Source organism: Ursus americanus, chromosome 5, assembly GCF_024610735.1.
Source record: "Ursus americanus isolate L20-20 chromosome 5, mUrsAme1.1.p, whole genome shotgun sequence".
Taxonomy (NCBI): Eukaryota; Metazoa; Chordata; class Mammalia; order Carnivora; family Ursidae; genus Ursus; species Ursus americanus.
Genome location: NC_142131.1, coordinates 67,509,700 through 67,536,585, shown reverse-complemented (window position 1 = coordinate 67,536,585; position 26,886 = coordinate 67,509,700). Strand labels below are relative to the sequence as shown.

Below are 26,886 nucleotides of genomic sequence, written 5' to 3'. Positions count from 1 at the left end.
GGCTCGGGCTGGGGGTCTTGGGCCCCGCGGATAGGAGGCTGGAGGTCCCGGGCTGGGGGCGGGGGGCGAGACTGTCCCGCCTCCTGGCGCCGGAGGCCAGCGCGGCTCCGGAGCTGCGCCACTCCGGCTCGGGTCGGCTCCGGGCGCCGGCCGAGGGCGGGGGCTGCCTCCTGCTGCCGAGTTCTGCGGGCGAGCGCCTCGCGCCGGGCTTCAACTGTGCGGGCCCGGGGCTGGCCGCCCCGGGCTGGAGGCAAGGCGGGGTGCACAGAGCTCCCTTCGCGCGGCGCTGCCGCGGCTTCGGAGTAAACTTTGCGCCCTAGCGGAGTTGGAAAGAGGGAGCCGCGGCACCCGGCTGCCGCAGGAGGAGCCCGGGGCTCAGCTCTCGCTCTGGGGTTTGGCGGCCATCCTCCCCGCCCCTCCGGGGCCCGGCTCACGCGCACCCTCCTCTCTGCCCTCTGCCTCCAGCTTGAGAGGTCGGACATGCTGAAGCCCGGAGACCCCGGCGGCTCGGCCTTCCTCAAAGTGGACCCAGCCTATCTGCAGCACTGGCAGCAACTCTTCCCGCACGGCGGCAGCGGCGGCCCGCTCAAGGGCGGCGGCGCCGCGGGTCCCCTGGGCGCGCCGCAGCCTCTCCAGCCGCTGCCGCCGCCGCCCCCGGAGCGCGCAGAGCCGCCGCCGGACAGCTTGCGGCCGCGGCCCGCCTCGCTCTCCTCCGCCTCCTCCACTCCGGCGTCCTCCTCCACCTCGGCCTCCTCTGCCTCCTCCTGCGCCGCCGCCGCCGCCGCCGCGCTGGCGGGTCTCTCGGCCCTGCCCGTGGCGCAGCTGCCGGTGTTCGCGCCTCTGGCCGCCGCCGCCGTGGAGCCGCTGCCCCCCAAGGACCTGTGCCTTGGCCCCGCCTCGGGCCCGGGGCCTTCCAAGTGCGGCGGCAGCGGCGGGGACGTGCGGGGCGGCCAGCGCTTCCGCTGCAGCGCCGAGGAGCTGGACTATTACCTGTACGGCCAGCAGCGCATGGAGATCATCCCGCTCAACCAGCACACCAGCGACCCCAACAACCGTACGTAGCCGCAGCCCGCGCGCGCTCTCCAGGGGCGCTGGCGCCGTCGAGCGCGGGCGCCCAGGCGGGAAGTGGGTCGGATGAGCGGGACTCCGGGTGATGGGCTGGTCCCGGCAGTGGCTCCGCACCTCCCAGACCATTGTGGCAAAATTTTTCCAACGTTAGAGAAGGACAGAGAACGGATGGGAGGCCGGGTGGCACCTCAGGGTTACCTTTTCCTCCTCCCCTCGTTCCCTGCTTCGCAGCCCGCGTGTTTAGACCCGAGCTGCTCGAGGACCGGGCATAGAGATCTCCGCCCTCCCGCGGGATTGTGCCCGGGGCCGGGCGGGTACTAGCAGCGCACGCTGGCGGTTTGGCCTGGCCTCAGTGGGACACGGGAGGGACCCTCCGCGTTTCTGGGGAGCGTGACTTCCGGGGCTTGTGTCTCCTTCTCCCTCCCTTACCCCTGGAGTTAACTACATCAGCTCATTTGCGGGCCGAGGGGGTTGTCAGGGGATCGGCCGAGAGCTGCTGGCTGGCCGGGCCTCGCTGGAGTAGGAATTTTGGATGGCACTGGGTCAGTCTCTCCCTGCAGGCAGGCATTATTGTTAGGTCTTCTATTTATTTAGAAGAGGAGGAAAAGAAAAATTGCCAGCCGCTTAATGAGAAAACATTTCCGACTGCAGGGTAGGGTCGTTCCCGGCGGATCCCGCGTTCTCCGTGCACCCTGGATCGTGTAAACGTTCGCAATCCGTAGGCACGCTTGTTGGTTTACTTATTTGTTTTGTCTTTTTTTTTTTTTAATGATTGTGACAGTAGTTTAGTATTAGCAGTGTATTCTCCTTGTTGCCGAGTAAATGGCAAATGCCTACTTAGAGTTAGACGGTCTCTTCTGGCTTCGATTCCTATATTCAGAGTTTCAAACGCTTCTCGTAAGTACAGCTCCGTTTTGAGATCTTGCAACAAAAGGCTAAATGAAGACCAAGAACGTCTATTGCTCTGTACCCAGTTCTTCTTGGTAGTAGCAGAAGTTGTGATACGTTTACCACTAAGGCATTGGTGTAAGTGCTCCATATACTTCCAGAGATCTCTGGAGAGAATATTAAAGGTGGAGAGAGGTTGAAAGCAATAGAGGATTTGAAAGATCAGCGCTCACTCTGCTCTTTTCATCTCATTCCTTCGTTTAGTTTCTGCAGGAGGAAAGTTGATGATAAACACGTATAATCATTCTATTTTGAATAAGCCCCTTCTTCCAGAATGTCTACTGCTCCATGAACTTCTTAATTCGTTGCAAAAGCAAAATTACTACAGGTTTTAACTAAAGGACTCCCAGTGTCACTACTTTGATGAGAAAGCACTAGACACGAGCCTAGTGATGGCGGTATTTCAGTCTTTTCCTAAGGGATGGGGATGGTTTTTTCTGATGGAGATAATTATTCCTAACCAAAAAGAACAGTTATATATCCTTTTTCCCTCTCCAGAGTTTGAGGGTAAAGTACTGGTTTAAAATGAGGGTTTCATCTCGAATTTGCCCTGCTCTTAAGAAGAGGTTTGTAGTTCAGAGCTTTAGAAAATTTGGTAAAATTATATTGTTCCGATGGATATAAAAAAAAATACTTACCTTTCTCCTGAATTTCTTGAATGTGTTGTTTTCAAAACAGTTCTTTTTTAAAATGTGAATGAAAAAGGCAAGACATGTTTTGGAAAAGAGAGTTCTTAACTGCTAAGTGAAATATAGTCCTTGTGGGCTGAGAGTGCCTCGTCAAACTTGGAGTTTCTCTTCTGAATTAAATGAGTGTTGGACAAGATGCCAGCAGGGCACCCCAAAGTTCTGGCTCTGCCCTGTGGTCCTGTATTATTCACAATGCAATCTTGAGATTCAGGGCATTTTCACCAGAGGAAAACCTAGATTAATCTGAGAAAGAATTGGGATAGATTGCTAATTAATATGTGGCCATTGAGCCAGTTTATCATCCAGGTAACGTTTTCCTGTGGCCCGTGGAAATGAATTATTATTTATTTAAATTATGCCCACTGTGTTAAGCTGCTGGTATCTCCTTTTGAGTTGACTGGACTGCTTCCCTGTGCAAAGTGCAGGGGGATCCACAGAAGGCAAAGAAAGGCAGATTGTCCTATTAGAGGTTACACTTCACGTTGTTTCCAAATTAAAGGGCCTTTGAGAAGGAAAATGGGAAAGCTGAGGTAGCTTTGTGTAATGCTGGCTGACCTGGCCTGCCATCCTTCCAGAAACTTCTCTGGGCCAGAGCGCACACTCAGTGGAAACCTTGGGATGTGTTTTGCAAGGATGGAGTGAGAAGTAATTGGGTTTAATCTAACGAGGGGATCAAAACAAAACAGAAATGCAAAGGGTGGGAAACTTTTGGTTCCCCCTTGGCGGGGAACGTTGTTCTGTTCCTGGAAAGGTGGTGAAAACCAGAGCTTCTCCCCATTCCCGGGTTGTAGGCGGGTGGGGGTGGGGTGGGTTGAAAAGCTGCCCTGAAGGGAAGCATCTATTAATTCCCCCCCACACACGTTTTCCTACTTCGCTTTTAGGTGCTTGCCATCTCCCTGTAAAAGTATTCTGTGAAATGGCCGCTCAGCATTGCTTCCTTTTATTACTTTGTATTTAAAAGGGTGTTGAGTCATTGTCTCTTTCTCTTCCAAGGCAAAGAAAGGGACCCCCTTACTTCTCTTCCCTCTGGAAGAGTCCCTCTTTGCCTGGGAGCAACAAACAGGCAACACGTGTGAATCATTAACACTCGCTTCACCTTGAAACTTTATTGGCATCGTTGGCAAAGGCCGCTGTGAAGGCACAGCGAAGGGTCCTGTAGCTTTCTTTCACTCCAAAGACTTAAAAACAGCAAACGCTGTATAAGCTCGCTGGGATGAACTCTTCCAGTATCTTTCTCTTATCTGTGTGGGTTAATTTATTCCACCGTTGAAGTACACTTTCCTCTGACTTTCTGCATGCTTGTTTGCCTCCTTGTTTCATCTCCCTGACACCGGTGGGCGGTTTGTAGCAGAAGTGGAGGATGGGGCCTCTCTTCCGCGTCCTGTATTACTGCCTGCACGCCTTTGCTGCCTGGTTGCCTAAAGCCATTGATTACGTCAGGCTCCTCCGCGGTGGCCTCTTCTTGGGTTCTAGGAGCTGGTGCCTTGCTTGAGACCCCGTCACTCTTCTTGGAAGGTAGCAAAAGGCGGCCACAGGGCGCCCCTGGTGTTTGTACGAATGGTACCGGGCAGGGTCTCGGCCTGGCGGATTACCTTTTCAGACCTTCCAGAGAAGGTGTCCTTTATCATATCTGGGAGGGAGTTGGCAGCTAAGTCCTCCCCGGGGGGGAGGGGGGGTCTCTCTGCGTAGAATGGGGACGCTTTGCAACTTCCCCAGCTGGAGGTCTCGGCCTCCTTTGGTTTGGGGGGGAGCCCTGCTGCGCAGGGAACAGTGGTGGGAACAGCACTGACAGGTGCTCAGGTGTCGGAGTAGGGTGCGAGGCTTTTCTGTGGGTAGCGCAGCCCTTTCCAAGGGCTGGGGAGAGGGGCTGTGGGAGAGAAGGAAACCTGGGGTTGGTCCAGTCGAGCAGTTAGAGAGAGCAAGCGCTAAAAGAAGGGTGAGTATTTTCTGACCTTCCCCACTCTCCTCCCACCGAGTCCGGAAACGCAGGGCCTGTTTTGGGGGAGCTGCCGAGCCCAGGAACCCCGCAGTGGGGTCTTCCTGCCACCGAGGCCCAGGCTCCGCTGCTCCCGCCCGGCGTCCCCGCTGTCAGCCGCCGGCGACTTGGATTTCAGACCTGGTCCCTGGTGGGAGGGAGGCTCGGAGGCAGTGTGTGGGCTTTTGTGTTGTTCTATTTTTCTTTTTCTCTTTTCTCTCTTTTTGTGTGCAGGCCCAGCCCCATCCCGTAACACATGATTTAGCTATTTTACATCATTCGTTATCTAGCGCCCTGAAACCGAACATAGAGCCATATATTAGATTGAGGTTAGAAGAGGTGGCGACTGTTTATTTAAGGTGATAAAATGGTCCATCAGCAGTAATCTCCATCGATATGTGCCACCAGGAGATGAAGGATGAGGGGACAAGCCACAATTAATTGCCCTATAGTTTTGTAGGAGAGAGTGGAGCCAGCCCAGGCCCGCTTCGATCTCCTCTCGCTCCTATCCATCATCTCCGCAATGTATATGGCGGCCTCGCAGGGGCAGGGGACGGCCAGGTTTATCTCGGCGCAATATTCTCTCGCCCGCACACCCTGGCGCTCCCACTTAATTTATTAATACAGTCATCGGAAGACAAATAAAATCCACATTGCGTCCCCCCCCTTTCTTTCCCTCCCCCTTTTGTCTCTGGCTCTTGGTCCCTGGGCCAAGCCGGCAGCCAGGCGGAGCGGGGGAAGCCCAGCGCGCGTGCGATCCGCGGGGAGCTTTAAACTCCCCTAGAGAGAGTCCTCCAGAAGGTTCCGCGCGCCCGCAGTCGGCTCCCCTTCCCGGTGGCCGGGCCAGCCTACCTCGCCTTCCGGACGTGCCTCCCGGGCTTCTCCCGGGGAGCCTGAAAGAGCCCAGCGGGGTGGAGGCCGAGCAGCGGTGGGGGGCGATGGCACGGCCTCTGCGGGTCTCGTCGGGGAGCCCTTGGCTGGCAGGAGGGGGCCGAGGCCTTCAAGGTTCAGACTTGGGTGCGGGGCCTCCCGCGGGCCGGCGCCGGCCGTCCGCCCCGTCCGGTCTAGCGGCCGGCATGCGAGGGCTGGCGGCAGAGTGCAGACTGGAGGCCGGGGGCATGCAGCAGTGTGTGGGAGGCTCGGCCGCGGCGCTCTGCCTGCCCCCCACCCCGGCCGGGGCTCGGGACCCCGGTGACCCCGCGCCCGCGCCCGGAGCGCGCACGCCGCTGCCAGCAGGCGGCACTCCCGGGGCGCCTCGCCTGCCGGGATCGATGGACGCGTGTCCCACCGGGCTCGGCCTGCGAGACTGGGGGCCGCGACCTCCCCCGCGGTCGCGGACGATTTATAGCTTCGCGGTTGCTGCCGCCAAGGCGGAGAGGCAGGCTTCTCAGCTGCACCCGGGTTTCCTTTCCAGAAGATGAGTGACAGCAGAAGGAGGCCGAGAGGCGTCGGGGAGCCGAGGCCTGGTGTGGTGGGGGCTTCCCGCGGGTCCTGGCTCCGCCGGGGCCCACGCGAGTCCGTCAGCTTCCCTAGACAGCAATAAAGGCCTGAAACGTTTTGAATTTCACCTAACCTAGAACACGAAATGAAACACCAGAAAAGAAAACCATGGCCTCTTTCGCCCCCTTTACCTTCATATAGGTCCGTTTTCAATTGCAAAAGTAGTGCGTGTACTTGGAAAAATACTCAAAGGGTACAGAAGGATGTGAACTGAGTCAAAGTCTTGCTCTTCACTACACTTGGCCTGGCCTTCCGAAGTCAGTAGGGGAATAAGTCTGTAACCTAGTGATACCCCTTCTTATTCAGGGACGCATAAACGGGAGCACTAACAGATCTACTCAAGACAGAGGAGGGACCATGGTCTCTCCTACTGCCCAATGCTGAAATGGCATTTCAAAGTATCTTGCTTGGAGAATCTGATAATATTTCTCACAGATACAGAAAACACTTTACAAATAATAATTATGGACTTATGGAAAATTACCCTGATTTTAGGATAACCTAGGAACATTTATTTGCTTACTCTTCATGAATACAAATAGACTTGTGTTATGTATTGCTTGGAGTGGAATGCTGTATGTAATGTGCGTGTTATTTACACATACACACACACACACAGACACACACACACACACATTTTGGAGAGGTACAGCTTGGGCATCTAGCCAGCTTCTCCCTCAGACCTTTTCTTTAGGTGTTTATGGCTCCTCTCTAGAAAACACTCTGCTAGAATGTTTGTCTAACTGTTCCACTTTTCTCAACCCCTGGGTAATAACTTGTTTTAAGCATCTTCAAGCTCCCCTGGGACCCTGAGACATAGAGTCAAAGGCAGGTATTTTCAATGGCAGAGGTTTTGTGTATTAAAAGACATCAAGATAGACCATGTATTTGCATGTAATTGGTCAACTTCTCCAGCAGGGTATTTTGAAAGAGCATATTTGGTGTATCCGTTAAGACTCATGTAATTAAAGTGGATTGGCCTTCCTTCCTCTGCTGTGGACTTCACACACGGGGAGTCTTGTACATATTGGGAGAAACTCAGCTTTTTCTTCAGCAAAATGGCACTATTAAGTTTGTCAACACCTGCTGAAGACAGTTGAAACTTAGCAAGTAGAAGAGAGTTTTAGAGGACTTCTTAGAGAAAGGGCTGGCCGTAGTTTTATCCTGCGTAACAAATACGGGGAGTGTGTTTGCTGTCTGTGGGGGTGGTGGCTGGAGTCGGTACTTTTCCTCCTTATTTTATTACTGAGGTAGTTGGGCTGATAGTACGTGTTGTGGAGATGTGGGAAGTTGACAGGATCTCTGGTGTGGACGGGTAGGGAGTGAAGAGTGAATACCAAATGCTCTCGCTTCTCACCCTGTGCCTCACGGAGCCAACCAGAAAGGGAAAGTGGGTTAAGCAGCTCCCTGGAGTGATTTGATTTTTATTTTTACAGGGCATATTGCCTTTGCTTATTGTCGTTTGTTGTAAGCTGTTTTTGCCAAGGTGCTGAAAGGTCATCTCTGAGGTCAGATGGGAAAATTCAAAATTATGGACGTCATCTATTCACTTTCCAATACATTTAACCTCCCCAAACCCAAGAGTGTGGGAGAGAGATAGAGAATGCTCTGTAATTCACTGATGCTAGACAATTTTTGTGGCCCCCAAATAGTGCTTTCGGTGAAATACTTCAGTTCTATTGATTACGAGTTTGGGTATAAAACTCTCCCAGCTTTCAGTAGTCTCCCTAGATCTTTAGATTTGGAGGCTTCGAAGTCAGGCAAACCTGACTGTGAGTCTTTCTCTCCCACTTTGTAGTTTCTGATCCCTGGTCTAGTTTCATTGCTCGTGAAGCCTCAAATTGCCTCATCTGTAAAATGGGGATCATGCTGTGGTGATTATTTGGTTCAAGATAGGCGTCTGGAACGCTGTAGGCACTGGGTGACTTTGAGTTTTTATCATCTTTCTTTCCATTCCCTCTTTGTCTTGAAGTTGTTATTTTCACAGTCAGAAGCTTGAGAGGATGTGTGAAGCATATCTGGAAGGGGTGATGTGTGGTAAGGGTAGGAATACTTTCCATCTAGGCTCTAAAGTCAAAAGCAGATCCTGACACAGTATTTATATTAGTTGGTGTTACTCGGAGAGGGGGCTTTTGTGCGGTTGAGGTCCAGAGGCATGGGCACTTCCCCATCTGTAGAAACAGGTTGTTGCTTTTTAGTAGGGAGGACTGGGGACCCTCCAAGAACGTGCGGTCAGAAGGTTCTGTCCTTTCCTGGACTCTCTTGGGAGGAGTGCGGGAGTAGCTGACCGGGGGAAAGGCACAGCCCGCTGGAGCCCTTCTGCACTGAGATAGGATGATCAAATGGCAAAACCAGGGTTCGCGCTCACGGTTGGATTGTCCTTAGGGGTTCTCTCCTGGAAGATTCCTCAGCGACTCCCTTTGTCACAAGTTACCTGGGCTTTCCTCTGTCTTAGCATGGGTGGGGGGTGGGGCACACTTAGAGCGATCCCCCAGGCCTGGCGGCGACCACAGCTACGCGCAGGTGCTAGGACGCTCCGAGGGCGGCCCCGCATTGGCGCAACCACCCGCGCCCCGGCTCCCGCCATCCGTCAGTCCGGGTGCGGACTCGCCTGACATCAGGCTCGTGCCGCAGGGCTCCGTGGCGTGGGGGGCGCCGCGGCTCCCCAGGAAGTCTGGGCCGGGGAGGCCAGGTCGCGCCGGCGGGCGCCGGGGCTGCCTCCCTGAGGCAGGTCTGCAGGGCCGGGGCGCAGACACCGCGGCTCCGCCAGGCCCATTAATAACCCGGAGGGCGCTGCGATCCGACAGCGCGGTCGCCTCAGGCCCTGCTCCCCGCGGCCGCCTGGCCTTTTCCCATCCAGTTCGAGTCGAGGAACCCTGGGCGTCCGCAGCCACCCGACCCGGAGGGAGGGTGAGGATCCCCGCGCGCTGCTGGCTACTCTGGGGAACGTCGGGGAGAGAGCCTCGTTCCCAACAGCTCTCCTGCGCTTGCAAGCCTCGAGAATCGCCTGCAGCCTTGGGGATCGACCTTCCGGTCAGGAGTTGGGGTCCTCTCCACTGAACCATTACCCTGATCCTTCAGTTTGCTATTTATTCCTTCTTGGCTTCTGGGAAGAGCTTGCACTCCAGCACTAGCACTCCGAACCCGCCAGAACAGTCCCCCTTTCCCCACCATACCCTCTGGCTGGAGTGGCCAGAACCGGCGCCGCCAGGGTGCCGGCGCCAGTGCGCCCTCAGTGGCCGGTGTCTGGGGTTCCCGAGCCACCGGGGGTCAAGGCTGGCTCCGCGCTCTGGTGCAGGCAAGGGGGGTGGGGAGGTCCCTAGGGGTAGGGAGGGCGGCCTGCGCTGGTGATTTTAGAAGGGTCTTCTAGAATTGTAGAAAGAGGAAAACCAACTATAACCGGGGGAGCAAAGTAGAACCCCTTGAGACAGCAGGTTGAGCAAGAGATGGGCTCTTTTCCTGGCACAGTGATACACACCTGCAGACACCTGGTAGCAAGGGGACTCCTGGCAGCAGGGGAGAGGGGCAGAGGGAACCAGAGAAAGAAGGGGAGAGGGTGAGAGACACACACCTGGAGGAGTAGAAGTGAGTTGGGAGTTCTCAGAGACAGCCACGCCATCCACACCCAGCTCTCCAGGCTTTGGGGGCGCCCCGGGGCTCGATCCCTACCGGGCCGAGTTGGGTGTGGCGATTTCCAGAGGAGAAGTGCCGATGTACCTCTCCCCCTATTCCCAGTGGCCGCGGCGCCCTGAAGGTGTCACTTCCCCGGGCAGGTGGCTTACCCCGGAGGGGATGGGTTTGTCTCCGGGCTTTCGCCGAGGATGGGCCTCCCAGAGCGGCGGGTTAACCGTCTTCCTTCCCTCCCTCCCGCCCGTCTCCGGCAGGTTGCGACATGTGCGCGGACAACCGCAACGGCGAGTGTCCCATGCACGGGCCGCTGCACTCGCTGCGCCGGCTCGTGGGCACCAGCAGCGCCGCGGCCGCCGCGCCTCCGCCAGAGCTGCCCGAGTGGCTGCGGGACCTGCCGCGGGAGGTGTGCCTGTGCACTAGCACCGTGCCCGGCCTGGCCTACGGCATCTGCGCCGCACAGAGGATCCAGCAGGGCACCTGGATCGGGCCCTTCCAGGGCGTTCTCCTGCCCCCGGAGAAGGTGCAGGCCGGCGCCGTGAGGAACACGCAGCATCTCTGGGAGGTAAGTCCCTCGCGGCCCAGCACCTTGCCGACCATTTGGAGCTTTGGCAGGCGGATAGCCTGTCCCGCGGTGGTGGTGGTGGTGATGATGGTGGCGGGAGGGGGTGGGGGGCCAGCTTCAGAGAGAGCCTCCCTTGTTCTCCAGGGGCTAGTGGAGGATAGAGTTCTCTGGTCCTTCAAATGTCAGGTGTCTGCGACACCAGTCATAAAGAGACGCAGTCTTTGGCCTGGCCCAGCAGCAACCCCGCCAGGAAGACAGGGCCTGCAGGTTTCTGAAGACCAATCCCCTTAACAAGCCTAGGTTCCAGCTGGGGTGGATTTGACTGTCGGTCTACCTGGGTCTTGAGAGAAATAAAATCCAGACAAGGCGATAGAGCAGAGGAGGCTGGGCACTGGGGTATGAGCTCGGTGACTTCTGTGTCCCATTCTGAGCCCTTGCCCTATGGTTGTGGGCACTGGGCAAGAAGGAACAGAAGCATAAACAGGAGGAAGAGAGGCGCCTTTTCTCAGTTAGAAACAATTTGCTTAACGCTGAACTTGAGAGACTGGGGCGTGCTTCGTGACTTTCAGAGCGTCCCAAGAAAGCACCTTACATCGTGAATCAGACCAATCACGAATTCTGCTGCTTCTCTGACAGAGTACAATCACAGAAAATCAAAACATAGGAAAACTCGGAGCACTTAGTGAGTGATATTTCTTCAGTGGCACCATCTTATCTCAAGCTATTATTTAAAAATAAGCCATGTATTTGAAAAACATTAATCTGAGGCTTCTCCCAAAGCTTTATGGTTGATGGTTGAGATCCAGTTCTGAGGAGGTAGATTCTTAGCCATAGGAAATCCCCCCCGGCCCCCACCCTACTAGCTTTAGCCACCCCTCACCCGAGGAGTGATTTCTGAAATGCAAGGTGGGGGACGTCTTACCCTTAGGGCCATATGTAAATGTGACTGAGGCCAGGCAATACAATGGAGTAGGAAAGTCTCTGAAGCACCAGTGGCCAAGTTGGCCATGACCTTAAGGCTCCATTAATGGGTCATTTTTACAGCAGCTGGTCTCCCACACTTGGTTTGGTGGCCTGTCAGGATGGGCATGCGCACTGTGAGCTCCCTCACAGTCCCTCAGTAAAGCTCGTGGGACTCAGTAATCCACTCAGATTTTTGCTGAGCACTCTGGCCTGCTCTGTCTTAGGCCCTGGAGACACAGTGTTGTGAAAAACAAACCTGGTCTCCACAGCTGTCCCATGACGGTTGGCATGGGGCGCTGGGGCCTGTTCCTCTCGAACCTCCTTTGATGGGGGAGGAGCTTAGCAGATGAGCTTATTACAGCCCAGGAGCCCAAGATGGCCACAGGACCGCCATGGGCTGCCCACCCCACAGATATCTGCTGGGGCACTGGGCCCAGGCTCCCAGGGTCCATTTCGCTCCCAAATTGGAAAGAACAATGACACACTTTTAATCTTTCAGGGTAGGATTCTTGAACGAGGAAGAAAATATTGGGCGTATTTATGTCATCAAATAGTGCCTTTTCTCTTTTCTTTCTTTTTTTTTTAAACAGAATTTTTTATAGGAAAACAGGGCAGAGGAAAATGGCTTGGTACGAAGAGCCAGGTTAGAAGTTAGAGCTTTTTGGGTTGGAAAAACTGACAAGTGGGAAATAATCAAAGCATCTGGTTTTGAACTATTTCCCAGTTGGTTTTTGTTTCTGACTAATTAGTTGTAACCTCCAGTGCGGTTTAAAGTTTATAAAACACTTCCAGGCACTTTTCATGTTCCAGTAGTGTTATTAGGAGCTCTAATACCATACAGTTAAAGGTCTGCCAATACTTTTCCGAGGAGATGGTAAAGCAGTTGTTCAATGATACAGATTTGCTCCATCTGCAAATGTTAAAATTGAACACTGTCATATCGCTCTCTGATGCCCCAGGTTTGGAGTTCATCTATTTCTGGAGTGCCAGGGGACAAAGTCATAAACATGAAAAAAAAAAAACAACCCATAGTTCATTGTTTTGTTTTGTTTTGTTTTAAAAGATTTGGATATGATTGGGATGTTGGCCGGAGATCACTACACACATAGAGTATAATGACACATATTAATCCTCGAAACTGTGGAGCCTTCCTTTTGTGCCTTTCCTTGTACTTGATTAAGTTAAACTTCTGTTGAAATAAGGAGAGTGGGAATTGAGCGATGTCGTTGTTGATGCCTCAGTGGATAGGAAGTGCGTCTTACCTGTTGTTCTGGGTGCAGGGGTTGGTTCTGTGTTAGAAGACTTGCTGGGCGTACGCATGCTTGAATGATGTCCAGATCCCTCCTTCTAAGTTCAGAACATGATCTATTTATTTTTATCATCTGTAAGAACAGTTAGAATAAGCAAACATTTCGGGGATTGAAGGGATATTAAAACTGCAGCCGTGCAAAATGTATCAGTCTCCTGGGAGATCCTATACAATGTGACAGAGTGGGGCCAGGTAACTTAGTGCCAATGTCCATTTGTAAGATACGACACTTACTCTAATAGGTTTCAGGTTTTTATTGGTATAATTATTTTTAAGCTACGAAGTCTGAGTTTATTTTTCCTTTTGAGCATTATGATTTATTTATTTATTTATTTATTTATTTATTTATTTATTTATTTTTACTGAAATGCGATGATTTGAATTTAGTCCAGTTTATAACAGGAGATTCTAAGTGTTGGATTGTTCCTTTAATGTTAGTCTTTGTTTTCAAACCTAAATTCTATTGTGAAAAAAATGGTCATCATCATATTCTTCCTATTAGGAAAGATTCTGCAATCGGAATACATGGAGCTCTATAGGAAACTTTTGGCAATAGTTGTTTAATGACTCACGCAATCATTATCCATTTAAAAAACACGTTCTTTTAGACATCTTCCAGAATATCAGGTCGACATAAAGCAGATCTCTGGAAACTTAAAAGCGCTTGAATCATTACCATTTCTTTTATTATTATTATTTATTTATTTGAGAGAGACAGATAGCGAGAGAGAGCACGAGTCCAGGGGTGGAGAGAGAGAAGCAGGCTCCCCACCGAGCAGGGAGCCCGATGCGGGGCTTGATCCCAGGACCCTGAGATCGGTGACCTGAACTGAAGGCAGACGCTGAGCCCCTCAGGCGCCCCATTACCATTTCATTTTAAAAGCCAACTGGAATCCTCTCTCTTCCTCACAATTTTTCAAGTCACTTGCTGATGAAGAAATGTCTTTATATTTAGAGTTCAATACTCGGGGCCTGATGGATCTTACCAGGGTTACTTATCTTTATTTCAGTACAATAAATGGATTGCTAATCTTTTCTCGTCACTGTTTCCAAGTAGATGATGGATTTTTGTTTCAGTTTACAGTTCATTGTTTTTAGTATGGCTGCACTTTATTATACACATGAAGGCTTTATTACAGAAACAATCAGATTCACCTTAGTTACTGCTTTTGTTTAATCATTAAAAGCTCTATTTTCTGTGTAGAAAATGACTTTTTAATATTTAACATCCATCAGCCATGGAGAGCATATTTGATTGTTTTGTCAGTGTGCTGTCATCTTTTAGTTAATATTTTCTTTGTGCTAATCCTGGTTCTTAAAAATACAGCAATTTAAAGAAAGTTCAATATCATTCCATTACCTTCAATATATTTTGGCTCTTTGGGGGTATCTGTGGGAAATTCTAAGAGTTTTTCTTTTGTCTCTTTTTTTAAAGCCAGAAGCCCAGGTGATTTTTTTGTAGTTTAAGGAGATGAACAAACTAAAAGCCAAATTACTAGTCTTTTTTTTTTTCTTCTTCTTCTTTTTGGCCAGTTTCTTTCAGAATCAGATTTTTATGTGTTTTACAAAAAATAATAAATCCACAGAGTTTAAAACAAAAACATTACAGGATGGATTAAACAATCACTCGCTTTTTTTATATACATTTATTCCGGCAAGACTTGGATGCATGGTATATTTCTAGCTATTTGGCCATAATGAGAGAAATCTTTCTGAATGTTTTGCAAAGAAAACATAGTCTTTCTCAGCAATTAGGTCTTATTGATGAGAGTGAGATAATTTTGTTCTAATGTGTTTTCTAATAAAGAAGTGAAAAGGCATGTTTGATTTCGACATTTATGAAAACACTATCTCAATTATTAATGTGCCCTTTTTCCCTTGAGATAAATTAATCTAGTTGCACATGTTTTCCCCTTTCTGCTTAACGTCAGAATTTAATATGACTGGACCTGAGGAATGTACATCGTGTAAACTTAAAATTCTATTGGTTATAAAATACGGAAGTTTAAAATAAAGTAACAGTTTAAGATAGGCCAGAATTACCCAGGCCTTTCAAATCAGAGTCTGATCTGACAGGAAATTTTAGTGACAATGACAAAATAAATCACACTTGTTTTCACCCTAGAAAAATTATGCTGCTAATTGAAATAATGTAGTGACTTGTTAGGATTACAGTCAAGGTACTAGAAAGGGCTTTAGTTTTATAGAATCTGTCTTTGCCTCAGTAAATTCGAGTGTCTCGTTTCCATCTACACTATGTGAAAACCTTCATTATTTTTCTTTAGAAAATCAAGGGGGATAACATAATGTGGGGCTTTTTTTTTTTTTGGTGTGGTTTGATTTTATGCCATAATATTTTAGATGTAATAAGAGATTTGCTTTTAAGCAAATGGTCGATTTTTCATCATTACCATTTAGCTTAGGTCAAAAGACATCGATGAAACCAATATTAAAAATATATTACACGTTGCTAAATGTTTATATTTCAAAACCATCACCGGCAATTGGTACTTGAAGGAAATGAATTGGCTTCATATTTTAAATGCATTACTTATGTTTTTTAGCATCGCCCAATTCCACATGTAGTGCTGTACTCATTTGTGTATATATTTAGATGTTGAAAAGGTAGTTTTACATGAATCATTTAAAATGAAATTAAAATCACTTGAAAATTTGATTGAAACCATTTTCAGATTTTCCCAATGATCGTACTATACTTACATGGTCCATAGTTTTGCTTTATAGACTTTGGCTCATTTGGCCTGATTCACCAAAGCCCTGGGGGATAGAATGATGTGGCCGTTCCCGGTTATATTGAAGTAGAAATTGTGCTTCTTGGTAATTTATCATTTCATATAATAGACTGCTTGTCAACTTGGTTTTGAATCTGTCCATTTCATGAACTCCAAATAATTTCTCCTTAAGAATAAACCGTAGTCCTGTTCCTGTGATGTCTTAAATTTGCAGAGTAACAGCTGGTTCCTCTCCCTGGCGTTGCCTCGTTTGATTGGAAGATGTCTGTGATAGCGGTGCCCATTTGATAGAGTGTGAGGATTTTGTAGTTCTACATAAACTGTAAAACCATCTGCCACCTCTTGGAAGGGTTTCCAGCATTGTGTTAAAAAATCAAAACTTACTGCTTCAAGTTGGCTTTGCAGAGGCCCATGAAAGGCCTTCTTTTAAAGGGTTTATGTCTCTCTCGCCCTCCCCAGTGCCACCCGTGGTTTTCTAAGGCCAAAAGCGATACCGCTTTAAAAAAACAAAAAACCAAAAACCCATCGATAGCAGCCGTTTGGAAATTCTCACACTGGTGGGGTTTAATCCAAATATGCATGTGACGTGACAGGGCTTCAGTTGCAAATACTTTATGAAGAGTGATGTGTTCTATATCTGCTCGACTATTTTTCTCATTAGTCAGTTCATTTTATCTGTTGTTTACAGATCGCTTCTCTTATTGATAGCATTTCGTGCGTGTGAAGGAAATAACTCATAAGTATGTCTTGTCACAACTGCATATTTCCTGACATCTTAGCATTCCCCCCCCTTTTTTTCCACACTGACTTAAAAATAGGGTCAAGAAATTAAAATCAGAAGCGCAGCCCCCTCCCCCCCCCAGTAGCCAGCGCGCCGGTGAAAATGTGTTTATAGTAACGTTGGGCCCGAGGAACCTGCCGGGAAGCCTCTTTATTTTATTATTTTGCTGTGTCACTTAAAGCACTTGGAATTATTGGAGGGACTCTCTTTTGTTACCCAGAGATCACCTAATGGTGCTAGTATAATTAATATGACGGGTTTTTACCAATTTGATGGGGTACAAAAAAGTGCCTGCTCGTTAGCTCCGGAATCAGGTCCACAGTATCCGGGTCCCCTCGTGCTGCGAGCGGAAGGACGCCGTGCCTAGAACCGCCGCCCCACTGCCTTGCTCTGTCTCTTCCTCGCTCCTTTTTTTCCCCCCCGAATCTTCTAGGCTCCAAGATTTCATGAGTTCAGACATTCCTTGTGTATTTACACAAGAAATACAGACTCCGGGATAGCTACTTAGCATAAAAGCCAGAGGAGCGGGGAGGAGCAGAATATACTTTTCCTTGTAAGCCTTTGCCACCTCGCGCAGATAAGTTACAGAATTCCATTATCCAAATTGTTACACATGTGTGACAGAGGTTGACCTTTTGTCATGTCAATCCTTTTTGTGTAGGCCCCAGGCTCCAGCCTAATGGCTCAAACCCTGATTTACTCACTGTAATAAGGGCAGGAGGTCGAGCAATTGTCAGGCTGTCCTCTTCTTGGAGCCTGGTTGAAGGCTGTTAACACAAAGCTTTTCAAAGTGAATTTACAACCGCCACTACTGACAGAGGCCAATCAGCGCACCATAAATGTCAGGTTAGTGAGATTGAGCAGTAAGTAAAGTAGTGACAGCCCGCTATTGGCTGGAATCAATTGGCCCAGGTTTCACTGCGAAGAGCAATCTACGGGGCTTTGGGCTCAGGGAAGGCGCTAAGTGTACGGCCTGAGTTTCCAGGTGGGAGCAGGGAGAGGTACCTATTAGCAGCGTGGGGGGGTGGTTAGCGGGCCCGGGAGGGTCTCGGTGTCCCCCGCCCCCCTTCGAGGCTTGGTGGCAGAGAAGGGTCCAGCATTAGACAGAAATGAGAGGGAACAAAACTGTGAACGGTGCGCAGCTTCCAAAACCAGGGGACGTGGGCATCGCCTCCCTTTTCAGCTCAAAGGTAACTGACTGTTCCTTGTTCAGACTCCCAAATCCTAGCAGGGCTTTCCACCAGGGCACAGACGCAAGGAAGCCCCCCTCTCCCGCTCTCTTGCATGCGAAACTTTCGTGCAAGTCACTAATGAGTGATTATGGGTTGAAGGCCTGCATATCCATGAGGTGTGGTCCCCCCCAACACACACGGAATGTTTTTATCATTTTGTGTAATGACAGCCTGGACAACAATTCATTTAGCTCTGAAGGCATCAGCATTAAAATGGAGGAATCCATTAAAATGCTGTATGCAAGGATTTATAAATTAGGCAATTTCCTTGATTATTGCAATCATTTACAAAATTGATTGTTCCAGTGTGGTATAGACAGATTTCAGCAACTGTCATTGACAACAAGCACATTCTCTGATATCTATAGCTCCTGGTCACTAAACCAGGTCACTGTACCTCCCCGCCCCTCCCCTGGTGTGTTTGATCTCAAGGTCAGGCAGACTTTCAGAGAACCCTAAAAATTAGGAAGTTTTAGTTGCTTTCAGAGGAGACCCACCTGGGCTCTGAGGGTAGGTGCAGATTCTTTGAAAGGTTTATAGCATTGTTTGCACAGGTGATCTCTATTTTTGGAGGAGGGTGCTGATGATCCCGACGTGTTTCAGGTCAGGAAGCGCGGGTTTTGAAACGATGCCAACTTAAAAGGAGATCATTTTTGCAAATCGCAGCCGTAAATGTTTGTTTGATTGAAGATCTGAAAGCCAATAATGTGTTTCATTCGTCGGTCCTTAGAGTTCTAATTATCCAATAGACATATCGTAGAGTCACTGATTTTAGGTCAATTAATTCTGGAAGGCATAATAAAGAGTGTTACAAGCGTGAGATGCTCAGAATGCTGCAGGTTTTCCTATACGAGAGCACACACAGCAAGTCCACTTGGTGCTTAATCGCTAACCGCAAACCACAGAGTTGCCTTTATTCCTGAAGTATCAGAGAGGGGGCATGCCAAATGTGTCTGCAGAGCTCTGTCCCATGAAAGCTAGCCGTGCGGTTTACGCTTCGTACAACATAACTGACTTGAGACATTTGTTTTTAATCACAGTTTTTCCCTTTTGGAACTCTCAAACAAAATGGGGCTTGTAAAATAATAACACTTGAGAAGATTGTTTAGCCCCGTGGGGAAGACAAAGAGATTTTTTAGCTCGTCCTCCTTTGAATACATAAATATCGGATCTCAGGGCAGTCCTTTGTGTAAAAGGGTACGCGTCGCGTTTGAGGAAGTCCGATGGCTGGGTGACACGTTGCATTTGTTGCTGGCTTGAGAAGTCAGAAGTTCCTTTTCATTTTTAATTAGTTGTAAGATTCATGGCTTCAAAAGTCAGTAGAAAGGCAGTATTTTCATTTCATTGTCAGCATATTGTCACCTTATTTTTATTTAAGCGTGCTTTTCTACAGGTATTTCTGGTTTCTGTTAAGACTTAAAAGCCACGGGACGAGATCTGCCTCCGGGGAACTGTGAAGGAGGCGCTCTTATAGATGTTTCTACCAGTGCCCTTGTACGTGTATTTAATAAACGGACATCTTCAGCCTGCCGCCGTGAAATAATGATATGGGGCTAAGCCCATTTTATTAAAATGAACAGTGTTTTGTACTCTCTGCGATCATTTTAAATTAAAGCTGCCTCGGATAATGAAGTATCTTCTATAGAAACATTCAGTGTAATCTCATTCAGCAGAAACTTCTTAAGTGCTTCTTAATTGGAATCAAATTAAATGTAATCAAGTCATGTTTTCAGGGTCTTGTAAAGCACCGAGACCTAAGTGTTGTTAGCACGCTTGGGAGTATTAATGTTGATCACAAATTTAGTACAACAGTGCTAAATTCTCAGATGTCCGTGCAAACTCCAAGATGGTAGACAACTACCCATAAATAAATATTTGGCTAGAGGACAGTGCTTTCAGAATCTGTTTCGTTTGTCCCCAAACTAATACTGAAATTCATTTGTGATACATACATGTATATATACACACACACACACATATGTGTATATATATGTATAGATATATAAATAAAAGACATATCATGTCTGGGGGGAGAGTTCTGAAAAATGTTGGACTGGTGAGAAAAGCACTTAATTTCAGTTTGTTGCAAATTAATTGCAACTTACAATTTGACCTGGTTAATCTACAAAGTGGAAAATCTAATAATTAAGCTTTAAATAATGGAAATGAGCTTTTCTATGGAGCAAAGTAAATGCTCATCCTAAGAAATTCAAAACGCATAGAAATATAAACCAGCAGTAACTGTTGCGGATTTTTTTTTTTTTAAGATTTTATTTTTTGTGGCACCTGGGTGGCTCAGTCCGTTAAGAGGCTGCCTTCGGCTCAGGTCATGATCCTGGGGTCCTGGGTTTGAGCCCCACGTCAGACTCCCTGCTCAACGGGAGTCTGCTTCTCCCTCTGCACCTCCCCTGCCCCTTCTCTCTCTCTCAAATAAATAAATAAAATCTTTAAAAAAAAAAGATTTTATTTTATTTTTTTACATAATCTCTACAGCTAGCATAGGGCCCGAACCCATGACCCTAAAACCAAAAGTTGCATGGTCCACTGACTGAGACAGCCAGGCACCAACCCCCGCCCCCCAACCCCATTGTTGATGATTTTCGTGATGGCCTTTTGAGAGATGACTATGTAATGTAACACATGTTTATTTCATTGAAATCACAGTTTTGGTACAGATATTTGCATGATGTCCTCGATACTGCAAAACAGGATTTTGAAGGCAGCAGCCAGTGGCACTGTTCTCATAGGATTTCCTGCAAATGGTTAAATTTGGCTCAGCCATGAATAGATTTCGATTTGGGGTCTGGTTCCATCCTCCCCTCTATATTTCTCCTGGTGGGAAATCCCGTTAGCAGTCTGCAGGCCCTGCTGTGTTATAGAAACACTTCTGATATTTTTGTATGTTTTTAGTGCATGTCTCTACTTCGACCAGAGGCTTTCTGGGGTCTGTATGGAGATTTTAGTGGTCCTCAGAGAGGAAAACATTTCTGTTTTTCTTTTTATACATGAAGGTGTTAACAAAAAAGGATCAGATCTCTTTGAAATGCTTTTCTAAGTAGGAAGACTCATTAATTTACCTACTTGCATGTTAGACTTTAGGGAAACTGCTCAGTTTCTTTGTGCCATTATTTCTCCCTGTGTAAAAGAGAGTCCACTGTACTATTGTGCAAGTTAGACAGTATTTATGATTTTTGTATAACAAGTGAGATTTTCCCATTTTCAACCGGGATTTTAATAGTAATTTTTAAGTCTCTAATGTGCTTGCACATAGTTATAAAGAATGTCATTATTTGATAGAACAAGAGATTGTGCAGAGTAGACCATGACACACTATTTGAATGGATTTGATTACTTACTATAAAAATCGCGTAAATAATATTTAAATGCAAACTTATTTAGTACTACTTACATGTAAGAAACGATTATATATTAAAGAGATCCCAGGGATGCCTGGGTGGCTCAGTTGGTTAAGCATGTGCCTTCAGCTTGGGTCATGATCTCAGGGTCCTGGGATCGAGTCCTGCATGGGGCTCCATGCTCAGCGGGGAGCCTGCTTCTCCCTCTGCAGCTCCCCCTGCTTGTGCTTTCTCTCTCTGTCAAATAAATAAGTAAAATTAAAAAAAAAAAAAGAGAGAGATATCTCATACAACATGAGTGTAAAAAAAATCATTGGACAGCTTTAATTTTTTTTTAAGTTTATTTATTTATTTTTAGTGATCTCTACCCCCAACATGGGGCTTGAACTCATGACGCTGAGATCAAGAGTTGCATGCTCTTTGGTCTGAGCCAGCCAGGCACCCCTGGATGGCTTTAATTTTTAAAACTACTTTGCTAGTGGAGGGCAACAAGGGTAACTGTAAATATTGGATGCATAAGTAAAAGTCTCTAGATGTAAGATTTTAGTAAGTGAAATGATAACTCTTCATCCTCATGACAGAGAACAGACTTGCAATATGAAATGTAAGGGGAATGACTGAGAACCATCTAGAAAAATCACAAGCCCCAAAACCTGAACGTCCTTTGACCATAGACCTCAAACCAGGAGTCATTCATTAGGTAGGTGTGACACTGGGTATTGAACTCTGAATAGAACGGCATCTCAATGCCTAGCATATTGTGGCTTGTCTGTATATATTTAATGACAAGTCAACATTGTGACGCATTTACCACTGACGATAAAAACATGTGTGCCTCTGTGTGTGTGCTGGGGAATACTGACGTGATGGTACACCATACATTTTTTTTTTTACACCATACGTTTTGAATGTGTCAGGGTGGATCCTATGAAAAGCAACAATTCTAACCTTGGTGTGTGTGTATGTTTTTTTTTAATGATTTATGTATTTTAATTTGAGAGAGAGAGAAAGTATGCACAAGCAGGGGAAGGGGCAGAGGGAGAGGGAGAAGCAGACTCCCCGCTGAGCATGGAGCCCCATGCAGGACTCGATCCCAGGACCCTGAGATCATGACCTGAGCCAAAATTGAGAGTCGGACACTTAATCGACTGAGCCACCCAGGCACCCCAAAAAGGAAGAATTCTAAGTGACAGTTGACAATTAGAACATTTTAGATGAAAAAGTCAAAATAAAACCGAAATGTGTCCTAAAGAACAAAAATTTAGGTTGAAATTAATATATTTTTTTAAAGATTTTATTTATTTGACAGAAAGAGAAAGACAGAGCACAAGCAGGGGGAGGGGCAGAGGGAGAGGGAGAAGCAGACTCCCCCCTGAGCAGGGAGCCCGACACAGGGCTCGAACCCAGGACCCTGGGATCATGACCTGAGCTGAAGGCAGCTGTTTGACAGACTGAGCCACCCAGGCGCCCTTGAAATTAATATTTTTAGTAATACATGTTTATTTCGTATTAATCATTTCTATCATGGTACCTGGGGTTACTGTTTAGAGGGCAGTCTCAGCAGGGGCGGTACTCAAAATATTTGATAACCGGTTCAGCTCACACTTTGCCCTGAGACCTGGGATGCCTGGGACTGGATCTGTGTCCCACGGGGTTTCGTATCAGCTCTGGATCGAGGAGAGTTAGCTGAGCTCTAGCAATACTATGAAAGAAATAATCAGGAAGAATACGACATCTATAATAGGTATAGGGGTTTGGTTTTATAAGGTAAAAAGTTCTGGAGAGGCGTTGCACAACCGTGTGAATATACCCTACACTACTAAACTGTACCCTTAAGAATAGTTCAAATGGTAAATTGTGTGTATTTTACCCCAATTTGAAAAATAATCTACATTTTCAACGACTTCTCTTCTAATTCTCAAACTCTAGTGTACACCAGAATTTCCCGGTGTGGGGAGCCAAGTGAAATTCAGTCTGAGCTCCTGCTGCTAAAAGATTCTGATCCACTCATCCCGCGTGGGGGCCCGTCAGTCTGTTTTCTTAATGCATGTCTCACGTGGTCCTCCAACCACACTTAAAGAAAACGGAAGATGCTGGACTTTGCCTTTCTCTCCCTTACTCCTATGGTTGTCAGCTTCCCTTCCTGCTTCTTCCCTTGTTTTGGCCCCGCCAGAGCCAACCTGGCCTCTCTCCTGCTTCGCTTCTACCCCTGATCTGGTCTCTTCTGTTCCTGTGTTAATTCTAGACTTGCTTTCATTCCTGCTACACCTTGGCTAATGTCTGGGTATTTCGCATCTCCTCCCTTAACACCCCCCTCCAGATAGATAGATGGATAGATAGACAAATGACAGATAGAGATGAAGGTAGAAATATTGATAGGGCTAACAGACAGCAGACTTGCATCTTTGGTATATTTTGGAAGGCTTTACACTACATGTAACCTGCAGTGTGTCCTTAGGTCCCAGGTCATCAAGGTGTGTTCAGAAGGAGGTGGCCTTCTGGACAGCATTTGGTGATGTTCACAGGGCCTGAGCTCCAGCTCTGTCTGGGTCTGAGCTCTGTGACAGCCAGCAGACACCTTAAGTCCCTCAGCTCTTACCAAGCACGACTTACCTCTCCACGTCACCTGTCAGCCCTTCTGTGCGGCCCGCCGCCATGGAGAGAGGCCATATGCGCCTTGCATGCCATTTGCAGTGAGCAGTCTGTAAGTTTTCCATATGCCAACCCGAGCTGCACATTTGCTGATCTTTTCCTGCCCTCCGTGGCTTCCCAGTTTCTGCCCATTGACAGAGATCGTCTGCGGGCGTGCAGCCCGGTTCCAGGTCTCCCCTTCTCATACTCAGCTCACCTGTTCTTATTGTTTGAGTTGCTTTCTTGGACGGATGGCTCCCACATTCCAGTGTCCACACCCATCTTTCCTAAGTCCTGGATTTTCAGTTGTCTCTGAGACCTCTCTGTTCCGAGATATTTCTTATTGAAGTCACTAACTGCCCCTGCCCTACATCTCCCCAATAGGTGGCTCTTTATCCTCAACTTACAGGGCTGTCGTAGTCCTTTTTGACCTGTAAGCCCAACATTTCGGGGTTACTTTAATGGTTTTTAAGAATATTTGGATTCCTGGAAACTAACAGAGTACCTCACCCACAAAAGGCACTCACTCAACCCTGTTGTTCTGATAGCAGTGAGAAGAGCTAACACGGTTAATCTGAGATGGAGCCAGGTGCTCTGCTAAAGAGCTTTCCAGGGGTTTCTTAATGCAACCTCAGAATAACCCAATGAGGTAAGGACTACCGTAGCTCATTTTCCCGATGAAGAAACTTTGCACATGAAGGCAAAAGAAGTTAAATAACTTGCCCAAGCTTGTATGTAGAGAAGGTAGGATTTCTACTGAGCTGGTGTGGGCCATAGAGTCCTTGCTCTAAACCAGCCCATTGCTGTGCTGCCCGCCCCTTCCACTCTCCTCTTGAGCTCGCATTGTACTATGGGGCTCCAGCATCTGCCACAGACTTCTCCATGCAGCCGGCCCAGCCTCCAGGCCTGAATGAGAGCTTTCCCTCCTTGGTAGACACTGCTGATTAGTCCACCTTGTGTTCTAAGACCATGGGCGCCATATTTATTATGCTAGAGAATTCAGACTTGCCAGCGTTCAGAGAAATCCGTTTATCGAGAGCCTACATACCTGAGGTGTTGCGCAGGTCACAGAGATGGGCACGACCGAGTCTGCCCTCAAGGACCATAGAATGAGAGGGCCATGCGTAATTCCGCTTGGAAACAGGTGCAGAAAGTGCTGTTTCAGTGCCCAGAGGTGACTTCCTGCTGGGAAGGTCAGGGAAGGAAGAGGTCTCTGACCCAGGGACATAAAAGATTAATACTCAGGGAGTTGGAGATTGGGAGGGAAGTGCTTCTGGGGGAAGGTCAGCCCCCATCAGTGGATCCACAGTCTTTCCAGTCCCAGCTCTGTCGCCTCCGGGTGTCCTTCCTCTCAGTGAATGGCTTCCTGTTCTTTGGTCTACCAGAGTCTTGCTAGTTCTCAGTGATGTGATGCTGCTGAGGAGGTTCTCTCTACCCAGGGGGCTCACTCTTCTTTGCTCAGCCTACATCTTTGACTTTCTTAAGAGGCCCAGCTCCCAAGAATTCGTTTTAGGCTCATCCTGGGTCTCTACCAGCCTGTCCACGTTCTCTTGTGTTCGGCCATTCCCTTGATGCTTGTTGAAGTTGTGCTTTATCCCCTGATGTTACATTTGTAGCCTCAGTTGGTAAGCTCAGATTTGGGACATACTTATACTAACAAATAACTGGGTGTTTACCTGTACTTCAGCTCTGACCTGGTGTCCTGTATTTTTATTTGCTTCATTTGGCAATCCTATTAAGAGGCCCGTGGAGGAGAGATCTCACAGAAAAAGGGATGACCCTTGAGATTCTCAGGAAGGCCAGCGTGCCGGAAACCGAGGGGGTTCACAGAGGCGCGGTGGGAGATAAAGTCGGAGGGACTCTAGGAGAGATTGTGCATTTTATTGTGGGTGAAGCCGACCTTGAGCCAGAAGTAGCATGAACTGACTTCCGTTGCGCAAGGGTCACTCTGGGTGCTGTGTGATGAAGTCTGGGGTGGGGCAGGGCTGGTTGCTGGTAGTGGGAACTCACAGGACGGGGTAGAGTGGGAGTTACGAGAACCTATGGTTATTTCAGCCCGTAGGCCTCCTTGAGCTCCTCTGGGCCGTGTGGGAAGGCAGCGCTTTGACTAGAGGAAGGCGAAGATGTCTGTAGGTCTGTACACCTCTGTGAATGGAATCTGTCGGTCACGTGTGGATTAAGGACTGTGTCGTTCGAGCCTAACATTTGTCAGGTGGAGGTCCATCTCCTGTCCCCCCTCTGCAGGCAGTGGGACCCGTCCTCACTTCGCCTGTCTGGTTGGCATGGCAGTGAGGCACTAGTACAGGGATGTGACTGTCCCGCCTCTCCTAAACACATTGCACTCTGCCAGCCATGACGCCATCATGTGCTCCAGTCGAGGTGTGTCCGGAACCTTCCCCCAGAGAGAGGGGGCTTCATCTGACTCCCCTCAGCCTCCTGCCCAAACTCTCATTTATCACCTCTACCCACAGGGAGGCAGCTGCCCCCATGCATGGGTCCACGTGAGCGCACACCCACACACCCAGGACTGTTCTCTTGCACTTCTCTTTTCTCACAGTGCTTCTTGTGAAGAAGTCTTTATTTTTCTGATTACAAAGGGTAAATGAGCGGGAATCTGGAAAAATGCAGAAACGTATTTTTGAAAAGAAGAGAAACATGAGCTGTGCCATTAATTTGGTGTCATTCTGATGGCGGTTAGGATTTTCTTGTCATTCATAGATAACAGCACGCTGTCTGCTCTCAGCATAAAATCATAATTGGAAATTCATTGAGCATACAGGCGGTGCTTCTTAGGGCTGTCTGCCCTGATTACGTTCCATCATCCGGCTGTTGATCCTTCCTCCCTCTCTGCCTCCATCCCTCCCTTCCTTCCTCCCTCCCTCTCTCCTGACTTTGAAAATATTACTAAGCATTTGCTCTCTGGAGTGCCTCAGCTCACGTTAGCCAAAGTACCTGCAGGAAAAAACACACGCACACGGAGAAACCGTCTTTGATACAAAAGAAGAATTCTAAGAACGACAGCAAGTATTTACCCATCGCTTTGTTCATTTAGAAGAGATTTCGTCACGGGCTTGCTGGTTTTATAGCTGCGGCCCGGAGCGCAGGGAGCGCTCTGTCCCGCCTGGTGCTGGGGAGCCGGGGATGCTGGATCCCCGAGGCCAGGAGGAGCTGGCTCTTTTGACCTGTGTGCACTGGGGGAGGTTTCCATCTGTCCAAATGTGAGGCTGGAACTAAACGCCTCCACACAGTGATGAAATCCCTAACAAATGTAGTGACAACACTGAACATAAGGCCTTAATTTTTTTCGAATTGCTTGCATTTACAGTTAATTCAATTTGAATGATAAGTCACCTCCATGCACATGACTCACGCACTTACTATTAGGAGCTTTGTTTTCTCGAGTGCACAAGACGGGAAGACGTTGGTTTGCAAAGGGCCCATGGCCAACAGAATAGCGCCTGCTTTCCAGCTGAGAAAAGTTGTTTGGTA

The 26,886-nt window shown here is 48.3% G+C and overlaps 1 protein-coding gene across 1 annotated transcript in view; it reads left to right on the top strand.

Annotated features, from left to right (window-relative positions):
- The first annotated feature begins 296 nt into the window (after positions 1-296).
- PRDM6 (PR/SET domain 6) overlaps positions 297-26,886 on the top strand; it is a 101,067-nt gene continuing 74,477 nt past the window's right edge. Inside the window, exons 1-2 of the mRNA XM_045795081.2 lie at positions 297-1,054; positions 10,065-10,372. Of these exons, the coding sequence (XP_045651037.2) occupies positions 481-1,054; positions 10,065-10,372 (882 nt within the window). The 5' untranslated portion in view covers positions 297-480. The remainder of the gene's footprint in view (positions 1,055-10,064; positions 10,373-26,886) is intronic.